The sequence below is a fragment of the Equus quagga genome, chromosome 6, assembly GCF_021613505.1.
Source record: "Equus quagga isolate Etosha38 chromosome 6, UCLA_HA_Equagga_1.0, whole genome shotgun sequence".
NCBI lineage: Eukaryota > Metazoa > Chordata > Mammalia > Perissodactyla > Equidae > Equus > Equus quagga.
The window spans coordinates 115,586,188-115,604,723 of record NC_060272.1 but is presented as its reverse complement, the minus strand read 5'-3'; the positions used below and the strand labels follow the sequence as shown (position 1 = coordinate 115,604,723).

At 34.6% G+C, this 18,536-nt stretch overlaps 1 protein-coding gene across 4 annotated transcripts in view; it reads left to right on the top strand.

Moving 5' to 3' along the window:
• ZDHHC21 (zinc finger DHHC-type palmitoyltransferase 21) overlaps positions 1-18,536 on the top strand; it is a 68,048-nt gene that overhangs the window by 34,917 nt on the left and 14,595 nt on the right. For all 4 annotated transcript variants that reach the window (XM_046663991.1, XM_046663989.1, XM_046663990.1 and 1 more), the window contains one exon: positions 12,856-12,972. In XM_046663991.1, coding sequence (XP_046519947.1) covers positions 12,856-12,972 — 117 coding nt within the window. The remainder of the gene's footprint in view (positions 1-12,855; positions 12,973-18,536) is intronic.

Genomic DNA, 18,536 nt, shown 5'->3' with positions numbered 1-18,536 from the left:
TGTAGTGCTGTAGGGAATGAGACTTGTGATGGACATTACAGCCTAGGTAGAGGTTAACTAGATGGAGAGATGAGAGAAGTCGTGCTGGACAAGAGAACAACAAAAGGCTTGAGGCAGCAATTGGAATAATTGGCTTTAAGGTCAAATCTGTTCTAAAGTACTAATATACCGTATGGCAAATATTCTAAGGCTACAAAATAGAACATTGTGCTTACTATAGCATTTCTTTTGGTGATGACATTTGTTGTATTATTTTTATAAAGGTAGAAAAAAGTTACCAGTAATTTCAGTATGAAAGTCACCATTATTACATTGACATTAAAAAAAAATAGTGTTTAGTAGTGGAATATTCTTCAAATAGTCCTGCTCCACCATTTTTTACCCCTAGTCCTTGCATGTGTCTCTTTCATTTTTCTCTCAAACAAGCAGAAAACTGTATCTGGCTCTTCATTTTGTGTGTAAAGCTGACCAGATAGTGTTAGCAACCTTGTTCATTCACCTTGTTACCCTTTCCATTATTTGGGATATGAAATAAAGATCCCCAAATGTTCCTAATTATATTTTCAGACTATATTAATGATTACTGTGCATCTTTCTTGAGGAGATAATAGTACAGTTAAAGTATGCCATGGACTTTGACCCTGTATTGTCTGTCAGCCAGAGGACGTGAAAGCTCTAGTCTGAATTCTTCTTTATACCCTTTCAGGTAGGTAGATGGCAGCATAGTATCTTTTCTAGCCCATCTTTAAATTCTAAAGCTTAGTGGTACTCTGAGTAGGAAAAGAAAGTGTTAACTCCTACTTAGGTTTTTGCTTCTTTTGTTTTGTTTCGTTTCGTTTTTTTAAGATGAAAGTGTTTATTCATTAAACAAAAGAAAAAATGGATTGCCCTTTAAACTTTGTTGTAATGCCACTTAACCTGTATTCAGTAGAAAACTGGTACGTTATAGTTAAGCACATGGGAAAGAGAGTTGAGAGAAAGCAGGCTGTTCACAAACTCTGGGTATTGAGGAGTTTGGGACCCTGATTTTCTCCGAATTCTCTCTTAGCCTTCTCTTATAAGGGGAATTCTTCTGTGCTGGATTGTTTTAATTGCTTTGCAACTGCTCCATTGTCTTTTAGAGTGACTTAATGTTTTTTCAGATTTTTTCTTAATCTTTGCTTTAAAAATGTCCACCTCTCATGGACTTTCAAGGATTTCTGTGTTTTTACTGTGTGCAGTTTGAGGAAATGCTTTAATGTGTCCTTTAATGAGGGAAGGAGGTAGGAAAAGGCGTAGGAGATAAGGAATTCATTCACCATGGATCAATGCCCAAAATAAGGATTTGTTTTTAAGCTGTAGATATTGATATATTCTGTCTTATACTAAAGACTTACAAATGTAAGAAGAGTTAGTATTACTATCTTCTTTGTAAATAGTAACTAAAAAGAAACCTCAAAATTCTCAATTAATAGTAAGACAAAAATTCATATTTAGAAAAGCTACAGAAACTTTAATAGGTATCTTTCTAAATAAATGGGAATGAATTAAACATTTTTATTTAGAATCACAGGATCCAAAATCAATAAAGATTATAAGCTTTGAGATATTTGGAGATTTTCAGATGTTGGATGTAAAATTAGTTTGATCATCATTTGCATTTATCATGCCAATATAACATTAAATTTTACTTAAAATCTTTCTTGAAACTAATCTGTTGCTTTAAGTAGTTATTGAAAAGAAAATTATTTTAAGTATTTCAAAACTTGTAGATTGGGGAGTGATTCTCATTTGAAATGAATAAAATAGATGGGTATTAAAGAAAATGAATTTTCTTCGACCAAGGTCAATATTTGACTATTTTTTACATAGTCATTTAAATATTTATAAGTAAATGCCTGGTCATTTGGTATATTATTAAATTATAATAATGTATTTCATTTTATTGTATGCTAGTTTTTTACCAAATCCAGTATTAGAAAATTATAGCTTTTTAATTAAATCTGAAGGAAGGTATGACTATACTTAGAGAGTATACTTTCCAAAATTTATTATTTATTGATCCATGAATATTTCATTAGTCATATATTTCATAATTTTTACTTTATATTTTTCTGCATTTGTAAGCATTTGATTACTGAAAAATGTCAACTCATTTAAAATAGCTCCAAGAGGACAAGTGTATGGTTCCCATTGTACAGATAAGGTGACTGAGCTTCAGAGCGGTCCAATAACTTGTCTAAGCAGAGCATTACCACTTGGCAGAGGCGCGATTTGGTGCCACTTCTGTCTGCCCCTAAGTCAGTCTTCTTTCTGAAGTATCAAGCTGCTATTCCAATTTTTGCATTTTTCCCTGAGGAAATTTTTTAGCAAGATGATTGTAGCATTGTTCATTTAAAAACAATACAGATTAAAAAATGCTCAAGCATCACAAAATCTGCTCTTCAGAGAAAGCTCATTGCATCTCATGATTGGTAAATTCCTGCTTTGCTGTTCTAATTTTTCATTGAGACAACCCATTTTTAGTAGTTTAATATAAAGACTGTCAAAATATATCTTACAAAAAGCATTAGAGTCGGTTAAAAATTTTTTTTTAACTGTATACCTGCTGGCAATCACATGTTGTAGACACTACTGTCTACATGAGAAAATAAGCGGTTGCTTTCTTTTTTAAATAAATAATTTGTGGTTATCAGTGTAGAAATTATGCAACTAATCATTTGTGGCATACCACTTCTAAAGTTACATATTTCAGATTGTTTTCAGATGACATAGATTCAGATAATGTCTAATTGATTTTTTATACCTATTTTTATGTGAAGGGCAAAAACTAATATACTAACTGCATTTAAGGCTATGGGGAGAGCAACAGAAGTGGAGAAAGAAGGGAGAGAATTTCAATAAAGGACACGCTGCCAATATTCAGAAGAGGAAAATAAATAATGTTTAGCAGTCCAGCCAGCTCTTCAGCTAGGAGGATACATTGTTATTCCAAATAGCTCATATCTAATAGCGTTGCTAGGGATTGGATGTCAGATAGAACCATGCCACAGAATTATTTGCCTAGCTTTTTGGCTAACAAAGAGTAGAAATAGCCAGAAGACTTGGTTGCAGGTAGCTTGGGATATTGCTAGATCTCTTTATAATTTATTTCATCTTCTTATACAATCAAAGTATCCTGAGTACTTCTGGTAGTTATTGCTATTTAAAAAAATATTTTAAGCTTTACTAAATAACCTTTGTTTTTTTGATATCTGTGGGGTCATTTATCTGTCATGGTCACTTTATAACAGATAAAATTGCTGAAATATATATTTAGCTTTTTGGATTTTTTGGCAAGACTAGTCAAGAATAGCCAAGAGTAGTGTGGAATTAAGTAAATATAATATGAGATGAAAATTACTTTTAATGCTAGTAGAAAGATAATTTGGCGTTTTTGTTCGTATATCTTGAAATGCTAATGGAGATACTGTTTCTTGGTAAAATTTTTTTTGTTGCTTGGAAGCAATAGTGTCAGATATATAATTAATTTATATTTATGGGGAAAAAAGTTTAAGATTACCCTGTTTTTCTAGCAATTGTCAATTCTGTGTGTCAGTATATCCCTGTGACTTTAGTGACAGATGGAACACAGGAACTTTCTAATAAATTTTGACCTTGCCCTGCAATACCGGGTCTACTGACTGTATGTTCTCATTTAATTTGTTTATATAACTGATTATTAATATTATAGCATCTAGCATAAAAGATTTATCAGTTTTTGTTTATAAGAATGTTTCAGTCACTTTGAGTTTAAATGGTTAAACCCTGGTGGTAATTTTATTGTTTCATTTCTCTTTTACTTTTACCAAATACTATTGCACTGTATTAAGTGGTAAATTTAGCAAGCAAATATGTTATCTTGTTTTTGATTGAATTGCTCCAAATTTTCTAGAGTTTTTACTGCTAAAATAAGGGAAGGCAGACAAAATTATTTCTCTGAAATATTTTACCCTCAGCCATGAACCTGGCAGTCAGGTGCCAGTGAATTTTGCTTTCTAAGAAAGCTGCATTTATATCTGCATCAAAATCTAATGTATAATTCTGAACACTCAGTGATAATCATTAGTTAGAAATGAATATTGATTTTTTTCATTTAGTTATTAATTTTCATTAGGATTTGACAAGACTGAAAAAGTGCGTTTACCTGGGGGCCGGAGGCTAGAGAGGGATGTACAGAATAGTCCTGTAACTTCTTTCCTTGTTTTTTGAACATAGTGATAAAACTTAAGCTAAGGCCCATTCCAAAAAGTGCTGATAACCATAAAGATATAATAGGATTTTATTTTGTACAAGAGTAATTCCCACAGGAACCTAACGTCAGCATGTGAAGTTGGCTATTTAGCCATTTGAAAATTCAAATTTGTTTACTTTAGATATGTCGTGATCTAAGCTATTTTCATTTTTGGGAAACAGACAAAACCAAATCTCTCCTAGTAGTACAGTGGGGGAAGGAGGGAGACTTCGCCCCCCAGGGGATATTGGGCATGTCTGTAGATGTTTTTGGTTGTCTCAGCTGGGAGAGTGCTACTGGAATCTAGTGGGTCGAGGCCAGGGATTCTGCTAAATATCCTACAACGCACAGGACAGTCCCCTACAACAAAGAATGATCTAGCCCAAAGTAACAGTAGTGCTGAGGTTGAGAAACCCTTCAGTAGGAGGAGGATCACAGATACCTCGCATATTATTAATTTTCAATCTAGTCTCATAAAAACCCAGAAAACTACTTATTAATAATAGTTTGATATAAAAAACTATTATTTTATATGTAAAATTTTATTTGTAAAATATACTTCTTTATTTTCAAAAATTATGAAGAACACTCATTTAGTCATTCAACAAATATTGAGTGCCTACTGTGTGCATTGGTCCCTCTTGTAAGTTCTGAGGATGCAGCAGTGAACAAAACAAAGTTCCTGCATTAAGGAGTTTACATTCCAATTAGGGAGACAGGCAATACACAAATACATAGTATACAAGATAAATATTATGAAGTATAATAAAGCTGCGTAAGGGATAAAGAAAGAATGATTGATGATGCAGTCAGGGAAGGTCTTTCTCATAGTGACACTGGAGCAGAGACCTGGAACTCAAGCAAATCACTGATGTGGGAGGAAGGGCATTCCAGGGAGAGGGTGGGAGCATACTTGATATTTCAAGGAACAGTAGGGAGGCCAGTGTATCTTGAGTGGAGGGCGGTAGGGAGAGAGTAGTAGGAGACAGATTGGGGCCTGGGATTGGAGGTGGAGACCTTGTTTTGTCAGGACGTTTAGTGGTTGGGGCTTTGGAAGCCACTGGAGGGTTTTGAGCAGAGTTATACAAACTCATTTACATTTTAGAAAGAAAACTGATTGCTAGGAAGAATAAATTGAGAGGGAAGGATGGTAGTAGGAAGACCAGTTACTAGACTATTAAAATATGGTCCAAACATGAGATGATTGTGGTGGTGGTGGAATTATGGAGAAGTGGTCCATCATAGTTTGTAGAACTAACAGGATTTGGTGATGATTTGGATATGGGGTATGAGATAGAAAGTGACAAGGATCATTCCAAGATTTCATGGCCTGAACGACTGGAAAAAGAGAGATAACAGATACCAAAATGGAGAAGCCTGGAGGAAGAGTAGGTTTTAGGAAGAAATTAAAGACTTTATTAAAAGACTTAATTAAAAATTAAAGGTTTTATGCATGATTATTTTGAGATGCCTATTCAACATCCAGGAAGAGGTGTTAACTAGACAGACATAGGAATCTGGATTTCAGTGGAGTGGTCTGAGCTAGATATGTAAATTGGGGAGCTTTTAGCATAAAGATGGTATTTAAAGCCATGGGACCTAATAGGAGGTTTTCTAGGGAGTAAGTATAGATAGAGAAGAAAAAAGGTCTGAAGACCAAACCCTGGGCACTCTGAAATTTTGGAAGTCAGAAAGATGAGGAGGAACCAGAAAGGTGACTAAGCAGGAGCATCCAGTGAAACAGGAGGGGAACAATGGTGAAAGAGAGGGTCAAGAAAGTTGATGGTTTGTTGAAGGAGAAATTATAACAATGCACTGTGGAATATAAACAAGTAGGGAGTCAAATGGAACTATTGGGGGAAGGCAGTGATGGACACTGAAATGATGGGTGGGTGAGCAGATTGGAAGTCCCATTGAGGCTGAGAATTTGTTCACATTGATGACCTAAAGGGAGTTAGCTCAAAAGACAGGAGGTGGTATTCAGAGAGTGGTGTGCTGAATTTGCAGTTTATCTTATGGGTACACTTATAGGAAATGATAAGGTATAGGATGTAATCAAAGAATTTGGATTGAGATTAGGATAGAAGACAAGATTATTGAAAGAAATCTGTTCAAAGAATTCATAGACCAAGTGTTAGAAGAATTATTTACTAGATCCTAAGTAGCAAAATCTGACTCTTGGATTATTCTCATTGAGCTTGCATCAAGAGGTGATGTCCCCACTACTCCCTAGTTTTGTAACATTTTGAAATTTTAAGTAATGTAATTCCAGAAGATTACCAGATAGGATTAGAGGAATATTATTTCATGTAACTGCCCCTCTCCTCTCCTCTTGGTTTGTGTGACGTGTGTCTGTGTAGTACATGTTGCCGGTGTGGTTTTTCTGTGTTTATGTCTGCTATTACCTGTGAGTGGCAGTCTTTGTAGGTCGTACTCTCTGTCTCTTCTTGTGTTGGGGGAGGAGACTCTGCTCCTTAGCTTTCTTCCTCATTTTCATTCATTCATTCAGTACCTATTTATTGAGCACCAGCTTTGAGATAAAGTTGGTTCTAGGCTGCAGGGACTCAACATTGAACAAAACAGGCCAAAGTCCCCGTCTTCAAAAAAACTTACATCCTACTGAGAGACAAAGACAGTTTATAAATAAATATATATCAGATGGGAAAAATAAAATAGGCCAAGGGGATAGGGAACACTGAGGTTTTCTGTAGTTTGGTTGTTGAAAAAATAAGCAAATAAGTCTTTGATAAGGTGATGGTAAGCAGAGACCTGAGGAAAGTGAGAGACTAAATATGGATATCTGAGGAAAAAGTTTGTGGGAAGACGATATTGCAGCCCTGATGTCGCCTTTGGGAACTAGCAAGGAGATCACTGGTTGGATCAGAGTGGGCCACCAAGAAAGTGCTGGATGAGGTCAGATAGCCGGTCTGCCTCTTCAGCTGTCTTTTTTTCCTCTGTCTCTTATATCCTTTTCTGTAACTTATTTGACATATTTTTGTCTGTCCTTTCACAGGCCATATTTAACTAAATTTTATTTTACATTTTGTCAAATATATTTTAAAAGAGTTCTGTTTCTATTTCTAAAATTAAGAAACTGTTTTTTATTTTATATTTCACAATCACAACTTTCTTTTTACTATAATTACATTTTCTGTAACTTTTGTATTGTAAAATATAATACACATATAGAAGAGTGCACAAAAATAAAAATATACGTAGCTCAGTGAATTATTGCAAAGCCTCTTTGAGCAATATTTATAAGATTTATTCTTTTTGTTACATTAGATATAGTTTATTTTCATTGCTATGACTATTGCTATAAATATTTGTAGTATTTCACAATATAAAACAATTTATTTCTCCGTTCTATTGGTGGATATTTACATTGTTTACACTTTTTGGCTGTACGAAAATGCTGCCATAAGCAGCCTTGTTCCTGTCTCTTGCCTTACGTGCTTCACTCAGATGTATAGCTAGAAGTGATAGTGTTAGAGGTTATGTGTATGTTCCTTTAGATACTGTTAAATGCTTTTCTAAAGTGGTCTTGGTAAGGAACCTCCACTAGTGGAGTATCAGTTCTGGTTACAGCCTCTCTAATACTTATTCAGGTCTTCCTAAAGTTAGCCAGTGTGGTGGGGATGAGCAGTACTTCATTGAGTTTTAATGAGCATTTCTCCAGTGACTAATGGTATTGACCCCCTTTTCTTATGTTCACTGACTATGAATAGCCTTTTTGGTGCAGTGCTTCTGTTTAAGTATTTTACCCATTTGGAAGGGGGATTATTTGACTTTTTTTTTTTTTTTATAGTTGTAGGATGTTTTAGATTTGAGCTTTTTTCTGATTGTGTGTGTTGTAAGTATCTCTACCGTGTGGCTTACCTTTTCACTCTCTTAATGTTTTTTTTGATGGACAGAAGTTTTTAATTTTAGTGTACTCCAGCTTATCAATCTTTTCCTTTTTGGTTAGTGCTTTTTGATTTCAATTTAAGAAATATTTTTCTATCCCCAAGTTGTCAATAGAATTATTTTATATTGTCTTCCAAGTATTATATTTTTCATATTTCCACCTGGATTTGATTTTTGTGATTCTTATGAGGTAGGATCAGGGTTTCTTTTTTCGCAGATGGATATCCAATTGATTTAGCACCATTTATTGAAAAGATAATTCTTTCTACTCTACCCTGCAGTGCCATCTTTGTAATAAACGAAGAGTTGTATATGTATATATCTGTTTCTGGTTTTTTTCCTAGTCTGTTGGTCTATTTGTCTATCCTTGTGGTTGTACCACAGTGTCATGACTGTAATTTTACAATAAATCTTGTTATCCAGTAGAAAAGTGTTTCTCAACCTTTTTTGTCATTATTATTGCTCCCTAAGGAACCTTTCTAGACATTTTCTTTCCTTCTCTCTATGAAGTTAAATACTGAGGAATAAGATTTTGTCAGGTAGGATTGATTTGTGTACGGCCACAAACCATTGTAATAGCTAAGATTTTTTTCCTGCAAGAACCAATTTTCCCCCTCTGATACTTATTCAAGTATCTACCCTGGGAGTGGTAGTACCCCTGTTGAGAATGCGTTCAGTGGAGCAAGCTGTCCCACCTTGTTCTTTTCACGTAGGAGTGCTATGTTATTCTTTGTGTTTGTTTGTTCCTATGAAATTTAGAAACAGCTTCCTTAGCAATTTCTCCAAATCAAAGTAAGATGAAAAAAATCCCATCAGTAGAGTAGATAATCTACTGGTGGGGGATTTTTATTGGGATCGTATTAATTCTATGTATCAGTTTGGATAGTTGACATCTTTCCATTGCTGAGTTTCCTGATCGTAAGCATAGTATAGCTTCAAGAAGAAACTTGCTTCAAGAAGAAATTGGAAACATAGGTAGTTCTGTAATCGTGAGTGTGTAGTTAAAACTTTTCCTTCAAAGAATATTCACAGATTTACCAATGAGTTCTAGCCCTATCAAAGATGAAAGGAAACAGTAAATCTAGTGTTATACAAACTCTTTAAAAGAATAGAAAAAGAAGGAACTCTCCCCAACTAATTTTATGTGTATAGCATATGGTAGATACGTAGCTTATCAAGGATCATAAGAGAAAGAAAGAAAATTATAGATTAGTCTGATTGTGAACATAGATAAACAACTTCTAAACAGAATATTAGCAAACTGACTCTGGTCATATGTAACTAGCCTGATCAAGTTGAGTTTATTTTAGGGCTGAAAGATTGTTTTTATGTTAGAAAATCAGTCAGTGTATTTTATTACATTAACATATTAGAGAAAAAAATCAAATATCTGAAGGCAATGTATGTATCAGTGTATGAAGAGTTTTTTAAAGAAACCGACCTAAATGTGAAAGACAAAGCTATATAGTTTTTGAAGGCTTTAGAAGATAATATAGGAGACTGTCATTATTACCGCAGAGTTGGGAAAGATTTCTTAAACAGGAAATAAAAAGCACTAAAGGAAAAGTCCGATAAGTTGGACTACAATAAAATTGAGTACTTGGGGTTATTAAAAGGTGCCATGAACAGAGTGAAAAGGTGGACTCAGAGCGGGAGAAGATATTTGCAATGTGCTGCTGAAACACGGGCGTATCCAAATGAACCAGGAAGCTTTACCTTTAGGGTAGGGATGAGGGGGAGAATGTGATAGGGAAGGAATGTACCGAGGAAAGCCTCTGTGGGGTTTCAAATGTTCTCATTCTTGAGAGGGCGGTGTTACTTTTCTCTAAACTGAACTTATGTTTTATGTGTTTATCTGTATATAAGCACATTTCTTAAAAAATTGGGAAGAAATGAAAATAATGAAGAAATACAGTTATTGCACTAGTTTGCTAGGGCTGCCGCAACAAAATAACACAGACTGGGGGGCTTAAACAACAGAAATTCATTTTCTCACCGTTCTGGAGGCGAGAAGCCCAAGATCAAGGTTCGGTTTCTTTGGAGGTCTCTCTCCTTGGCTTGCAGATGGCGACCTTGTTGCTGTGTCCTCACGTAGTCTTTTCTCTGTGCTTGAGCATCCTTGGTGTCTCTTTGTGTTTCTAAATTTCTTCTTCATATAAGGACACAAGTCTGACTGGATTATTGCCCCTCCCAAGGGCCTCATTTTATCTTATTTACCTCTTTAAAGGCCCGCATCTCCAATACAGTCACGTTCTGAGGTACCGGGGGTTAGGACTTCAACATGTGAATTTTTGGGGAGACACATTCTGCCATATCACTGATTATGTAGTAAAGATCTTGAATAGCAGATGGCTTATTGTGATTTGGATAAAACTTCCCAAGCCAATTTTTGAATTCAAAAGGTGCTGTATCTAAAAAAAAACTAAGGTAGAAGTAAAGATGTTGTACTCTGGAGAATGGTGTTAAATTACTCAAAATATGGATTTAGTACTGATGATGTTAATTATCTCTGTGTAAACTTGGGATACAATTGTTTTTTGAACATCGAAGAGTGATAAAAAACAATTTCTAAGTTATTTTACTATTTTACACAAATACTTTTAAATATAAATGTGTAACCAAGTGAATAAATTTAGTAAGTAAATCCTTTCCTCTCACCTTCATCCCTAACATTTATAAATTCTAGTTGGCAAAAAATTTGTTAAATCTTTTCATTAGGACAAGAGCAGATGCATTTTATTTGGTCATATATGATGTTTTTATTACAATAATCTTAGTATAACACAATATATGCATTCCTAAAATTGACCCCACTATGCAGAATTGTGCAGTGAAGGCCACAGGGCTTATGGGAAAATGGAAGCACAGCTCTCAAAAATTTTGTCAGTGACGCTTAAGAAGGTAGGAACCTGATAAAACAGCGGCACAGTCTTATACACGTTAAATAGTTAAGCTATATATAAATACTATAGTGAACATGGCCCTTTAACTTAAAAGAGGTCTGAAGTTTTCCTGTGGAGTGGGACTTGGAAGAGCTGCAGTGTGTGAGTTATCGTGAAGTGATGGAGGAAGGTCCTCTGAAGTTGGAGGCCAAGTTGTAATACCAGATGTGAGTGAGTGTGGCTCATAACACACACGATAAACTGAGGTAGCTGGTAGATGTTTGAGGGGGTGTTTGTGTGTTGTGTATTTCTCTGTGGCTTGGTTTAGCTGGATGCAGTTTTCCGTGTTCATCTAGGGTTTCTCGCAGATAAAATCATGCATAAGCAAACACAAAAGCTTGCTATGCTCAAATTGTTGCTTAATGTATCAGTCATATTGGAATACATTTGTGTTTTCAAACAGCGTTATAGCAGAACTTACTGTACTTTTTTATATTATTTATAGTCCCATCTTTTCATGTTTACATGTTTTGTAAGGAGTCTGCATTAGGCTCTTTTTAGCGAAGTTTTGAAAGGATTGCCTAATATTTGACTGCTACGTAACACCTTAAGTATCTTGGTGAATTTTCAGTTTTTCCAGGCTAATGAGTTGACTGATTTTTGCTTGAGTCTGGCGGATGATCACTGCGAAACACAGAAGAGCATCAGTTCCTTTGTTTCGAGCAAGTGCATTATGTTCAGTGGCCTCCCTACTTTTGGTATTGCTATCAGGATCCCTTGAAGCCTTAACCCTAATCAGTATTAAAAAAGCACGTGGGTGGTTATATTTTTGGGGTCCTTCCCATTCATTTGTTGTTTTTATCCACTGTGGCTGTTTTATTCCAAAGCTTAGCAACGACAGGTTCCAGGAGAAGTCTTTGTTCTTTCACTCTCTTTCGCTGGTCTGTCTGCTTGGTAACAGCGAGGGTCATGAACTGCTTCTCTTTGCTTTCCTCTTCTTCCACTATAATTTCTTTGGTTCACTTTCAAGACCCAAGTTTTATACCCTGAGCCAGAAAATGAGCCTTCCCTCCCAGCATTTCCGTTGCTCCCTCCTGTCCAGGCGTTCCTTTATGTTTGTAGAGTCCTGTGCACACGTCCCTTTTAGAGCACGTATCACGCTGTTTTGGAGTTTTGCAAAGTTGAGCGCTCTCTCTAAATAAAATGCATACTTCTTGAGGGCACGGATGATATCTATCATTTTTACCTTTCTACTACGTAGCACAGTGCTTGGCAGTGGTGGTTGGGTGGTTGGATGGATGAATAAATGAAGTGGGCTTGAAGAAAACTGTCTCTATGATCCTACTATTTATGTTCCCTGCGTTTTGACTGTTACATAATCTCTAAGTATTTTGGCCACGTGACGTTTAATACTATGAATCAGGCTCATACATTCAACCTTTTTAGCAATACAATACTAAAATTTCCTTTTGTCAAATCAGAGATTGTACACCATCTGTTTTGGTTTTGATTTTGGATGTTTTTTACTACAAATAGTAAATGAGCATGGCTGAATTGCGACTGTAGAATTGAGGTTTTTCGACCCAGTGGAGTAGTAAAATCCTGTTTTTCAGCTTGCTACTATGGATTAAAAACAATTGTTTTTGAAATTTTCAAATATTTATACATTGATTAAGTGGAATAAACTCAAAAGCGAGGGGAGTAGTTCTTTTAAGATAATAAGGGGAAATGTTATGGCTTAATTCTTGATTATTATTACAACTATAAGTAACTTATTGAATTATTTTTAAGACTTTCTTTTTCTTCTTCTTATAGGACCTCTTTGTTGTTAGACATGAATTGGCCATAATGAGACTAGCTGCCTTTATGGGCATTACTTTGTTAGTTGGAATAACTGGACTTTTTTATACTCAACTAATTGGCATCATCACAGTAAGTATATTTTTAATATAAAGTAATGTATTTATGGACATATTCCATAATTATGAACTTAATTCAAAAAGCTACAGAAAGTTTAGAAATTAAAGGAGAAGTTACCCATAGTCCTTTGTATGTTCTCATTTCCATAGGCCTATGTAATTTTAAGGTAGTTAAAATCAGTGTGCAGAGTATACATAGAATTTTGTATCCTGCTTTTAAAAATTAACGTAAAGTATTTTTTATATGGCTATAGACTTCACGTTTATAGTTTTTAATAGTTGGATATACTCTGTTTAGTGAATATATCATATTTTAATTAACCATTTTCCTGTTGCTCAACATCTGGTACGCGATCATTTTTTTTCTGTATTACAAATAACATTACTTTGAACATCTCCTTTTTCCTCTTTAAACTATTTATTTAAGGTAAATTACAGACAATGGAGTTGCTAGTAGAAACTTTTTTTTAGTAGTTGTCTTAATTTTTTTTGCGTGTATTTATTAGCCCAATAGGATTTATCACAACAGAGAAGATCAAAAAGTGAGAAAGATCATATTGAATAAGGATTTAAATGTTTGATAATACACTGTATTGCAGAAGATATAGGGTAAACAGATTTTCTCATATGCTATTGGTGGGGGTGTAATTGGTATACTCTTTTTGAAGGGCTGATTATCAATGTCTATCAAAATTGAAAATGTGCACTCATTTTGACCAACCTCTACAAATTTATTTTGTAGGGATTAATTCACGTGTTTGTAAGTAAATGTGTGTTAAAAAAGATCTCCATTATTATATTATATATAACATGTATATTGTGTATGAAAACTTGTGTTTACCAGAATATATTCAGTGAAAAAAATAGTAAGAAAAAAATGCATCAAAGCTTACTATGAAGCAAGAGTAATCAAGAAAGTGTGGTGCTGGCATAAGGATAGACATACAGACAAATGAAATAGAATTGAGGAGTCCAGAAATAATGCGTATATCCATGGTCAACTGATTTTCAGCAAGGGTGGTTGAAGACTATTCAGCATGGGAAAGAAAACTCTTTCCAACAAATGCTGCTGGGACAACTAGATATCCACATGCAAAAGAATGAAGTTGGACCCTTACCTCACGCTGTATACATAAATGGATATTAACTCAAATTGGATCATAGACCTCAATGTAAGATCTAAAATTATAAAACTCTTAGAAGGAAACATAGGAGTAAATCTCGGGTCAGGCAATAGTATCTTAGATATGACACCAAAAGTGGAAGCAACCAAAGAAAAAAATAGGTAAATTAGACTTAATCCAAAGTATAAACTTTTGTCCTTCAAAGGACATTATCAAGGAACTGAAAAGAAGGCTCACAGAATGGGAGAAAATATTTGCAAATCATACATCTGGTAAGGGACTTATATCTAGAACTCTTATAACTCAATAATAAAAAAAGACAACCTAATTAAAACATGGACAAAGGATGTGAATGGATATTTCTTCAAAGAAGATATGCAAATAGACAATAAATATGTGAAAAGATGCTCAACATCATTAGTCATCAGGGAAATGAAAATCAAAACTATAATGAGGTACCACTTCACACACTAGGATGGTTATAATAAAAAAAGATAGTAACAATGGTTGGTGAGGATTTAGAGGAATCAGAGCGCTCATGCACTGCTGGTGGGAATGTAAAATGGTGCAAATACTTTAGAAAACAGTCTGGCAGTTCTTTAAAAAGTTAAAGGTAGAGTTATCATTTGACTCAGCAATTCCACTCCTAGGTATATACCCAGGAAAAATGAAAAGTATGTCTGCACAAAAACTTGTACATGAATATTTATTCATTATTTGTAATAACCCCAAACTGAAAGCAATCCAAAGGCTATCAGCTGAGGAAAGGGTACAAAAAATGTAGTATATCCATACAACGGAATATTATTTGGCCATAAAAAGAAATGAAATACTGACACGTACTGCAGTGTGGATGGACCTTCAGAACATCCTAAGTCAAAGAAACCAGTCACAAAAGGTCGCATATTTGTATGATCACATTTATATGAAATGTCCAGAATAGGCAAGTCTATAGAGACAGAAAGCAGATTAGTGGCTGCCCAGGGTTGGGGAACTAGGAGTGCTGGAAGTGATGGCCAAAGGGTACAGGGTTTCTATTATGGGGTGATGAACATGTGCTAAAATTAGTTGTGATGGTGTTTGCATGACTCTGTGAACATAGTAAAAAACCATTGAATTGTATGCTTTGAGTGAACTGTATATGAATTGTATCTCAATAAGCTTAATTTCTAGCATAATTTAAATGTTAATTTTATTCACTTGTTCATTTTCATTCATTTGTTCATTCATTATATATATGGTTTGTTAATATCCTTTGTCTATTTTCTGTTAAGGTATCCTTTTCTATTATTGATTAATAAGAAATGTTAATTAAAACATTAACTTTCAAAAAAAGAAATAATGCAGGAGATATCTCTCTGTCTTTATCCTTCTAGCTGTCTCATTTCAAACAATCCATCTGTCAATCCATTATATGTTTTGATACATGTCAAAGTTGATTGCAGGCATCAAATAGTTCACCATGCAAATCATTAACTAGAGCTCAATACTTGTTTACATTTTTTTTCTTTTGAGGGAAAATTTACATACAATGAACGGCTTACATTTAAGTGTACTATTTGATAAGCTCTGATCAATGGACACATGTGCAACCCAAGCCCCTCTCACAATACAGAATATTACCATCACCCCAAGAAGGTCCCCCATACCTCGTATCAGTAAATCTGCATCCTCTGCAAAGGCACTATTGATCTGATTTTTTTCACCACAGATGATTGATTGACCACCATTGGTCAGGGATGGTGGATGAATGATTCACCATCATTGATTATAGATTTTCATACGTACTCATTTATGTAAGTCTTCTTTCACTCAATATAATGTTTATTGATTCATCCATATTGTTGCATGTATTGATAATTCCTTTTTATTGCTGAGTAGTATTCCATTTCATAAGAAACTGCCAGATCTTTTTCCCAAGTAACTGTACCATTTTGCACTCTTACCAAAAATGTATGAGAATTCTGGTTTCCACATCTTGTCAACATCTGTTATTGTCAGTCTTTTTAATTGTAGCTATTCTGGTAGGTTTTAATAGTATCTCTTTTTAGTTTGTGTTTCCCTGATGACTAATGATATCAAACACTTCTTCATGTGCTTATTGGCTGTTCATGGATTGTATAATGTCTATCTAAATATATTTTTATTATTTAGCTTGAAATATTTTCTTATATCTCTTGCCATTTCTTTAAGGATGATGATGAATGACATGATATTAATAACAATGCCGAGGATCAGAGTGGGTCTTCCCCTAAAATCTTTTGTCTCTACTTTCGTACAAATTCATAATTAGGTTATAGTCTGTTTATAAGTCATGTCAAAATTGCCAAATTATGCTTGCATTTTTGGAATTTCTACTTTTGAATTTACCAAAATCATTGGTATGTATTTATATCCCTTGGAATAGGATTTCTCAGATTTCCCCAATTTCTTGTGATTTATGACTGGAAATGGACATTTGGGAGCATCCCTGCTAAGGTGTCAAGTAACTTAGGAGGGCTGGCAGGGTTTGTAGCTGAGGGTAACAATTTCCTTCTCACCTAGAAGCCCTAGTAGCTTCAGAGAGTGGAGTTTGGCAGCGAAGTCTTCAAGATCTTTTAAGAATCCCTAGTCTAAAATTTTAGCATTCACTTCTGAGTTGGACATAAAGTTATTTATCTTGTTTTTTTGTTTTTAAAGTATGTATAACATCAGATTCCATTATAACTCTATTCCATACTACATGTTAATATTAATTTTCAAATTTCACTGTTTTCTCTTTTGGTATAATATTGAACATTTCATTGTCTTAAGATGGGGAGATTGGTTCTGATGTTGTGATATTTCTAAAACTGAGGAGAAATCACACTTGTTAAATAATGCTGCCTTCAGAAGTTTCATCTCTTTCTGTATACGCATAGTATCCTCTCAGAACATCTGTACTAGACAGGTCTGATGCCTGTAGAAATTATGTATTTGGGAAACATTCAACAAAGAATGCAAGTATTAAGGGAGAGAATATATTCTATTTGTTAGTCCAGTCTTTAGTCACTGTACTTCTTGAACCCAAGTAGTTTGAAAAGTTATGGTAAATTTCAATGGCATTTACCTAGGCTTTCATAGTGCACATCAGGCACCACTCTTTGGATCTAACGAAAAATTTTAAAAGGTTTTCAGAATGCACTCCTCCCTACATTGATTTCAGGTTCTTTAAGGCTTATTTCTTGAAAGTTGTCGTGCATTCAGTATTTTGCTTACTTTCTTTATAAAAGATGCTTGCTATTTCATTTTGTGAAAAATTAATGCTACCTACAGGAAATTTAACACCTGGACGTGTTTTTATCGTAATCTGAATCCATGGATCTCTCTTTACAGTGTGAGAGTAGTGATGAATTTGTCAGGTAGCTTAAGAAAGAAAAGGAGGAGAAGGAATCACAGTAAATTTAACCCTTCCAACTGAAGTCTTCCTCCTTCCCCTCCTCCTGCACCCCAAAGACCAAGAGGCATTTGGGGAAAACACTGGTATCATTTCATTATATAAACTGTGTAATTCGATAGCTTGAATACAGACCTATTAGACAACAAACAAGCAAAACAGATGCTGTCTCTTTAGGTGTAGATTGAGGTTTTGAGGAAGCAGCATATCAATTTGCAGTAATTTTTTTTCGTTATTTATTCTTACTTGGAATAAATAAATCATTTCTCTCCTGTGTCAGAGGAAAAATCCCGTCTTCTTATTGATAGTAGAAGGTAGCAGGATAATCATAGTAATGATAATCTGATGTCATTTTAGACCTAGCAAGAGCAGATTATCTGTGACCCAGATAAAATAATTAAAAATTACTTAAATTTAAAAATAGTGTATTTCTAATCTCATTTCCCAGGTTAAAAGATCTCAACACAACCAGATGTTTCTGTGGAATAGACTAATCTTAAACCCAATTTTAAAGGATTACCTTTGATTATTTTTAGATTTAATTTCAAACAGGATTTAAATATGTGTTTGTGCATTTTTATTAAAACTAATATTGAAGTTAAAGTGTCTTCAAAGCAATGTGCTTTGAAGCGTTCCTTATTTAGGGAACAGATTATTCTAATTATTCCTTACTTAGACTGTTTAGCCTTTTTTTTCCTGTTTCTGAATGAAATGGATAGTGATGTTGTTATTAAAGTAATTGATGTTGTCAGAATTTCTTACTGAGCAGTAGTTCACACACAGCCAAGAATAATGTCCATTCTGATGAGCACCAGTCCTCATAGTGCCGGGTGATTGTATTAGTCATGTTTCCGTCACTGGGCTTGCAGAGTTCATCAAGAAGCTCTGGAACAGCTGGTGCAGCGCCTTCTGGTGCGCTTCTGACAGTGAGCTATTGTGTACCATGACACTGCCCTGACAGTTTATCTAAATTTTATATACAAGCATTTTTGTTTTCTGGGCAGCGTGGAGTTTATGTAATAGCTTCAGCTTTTGACG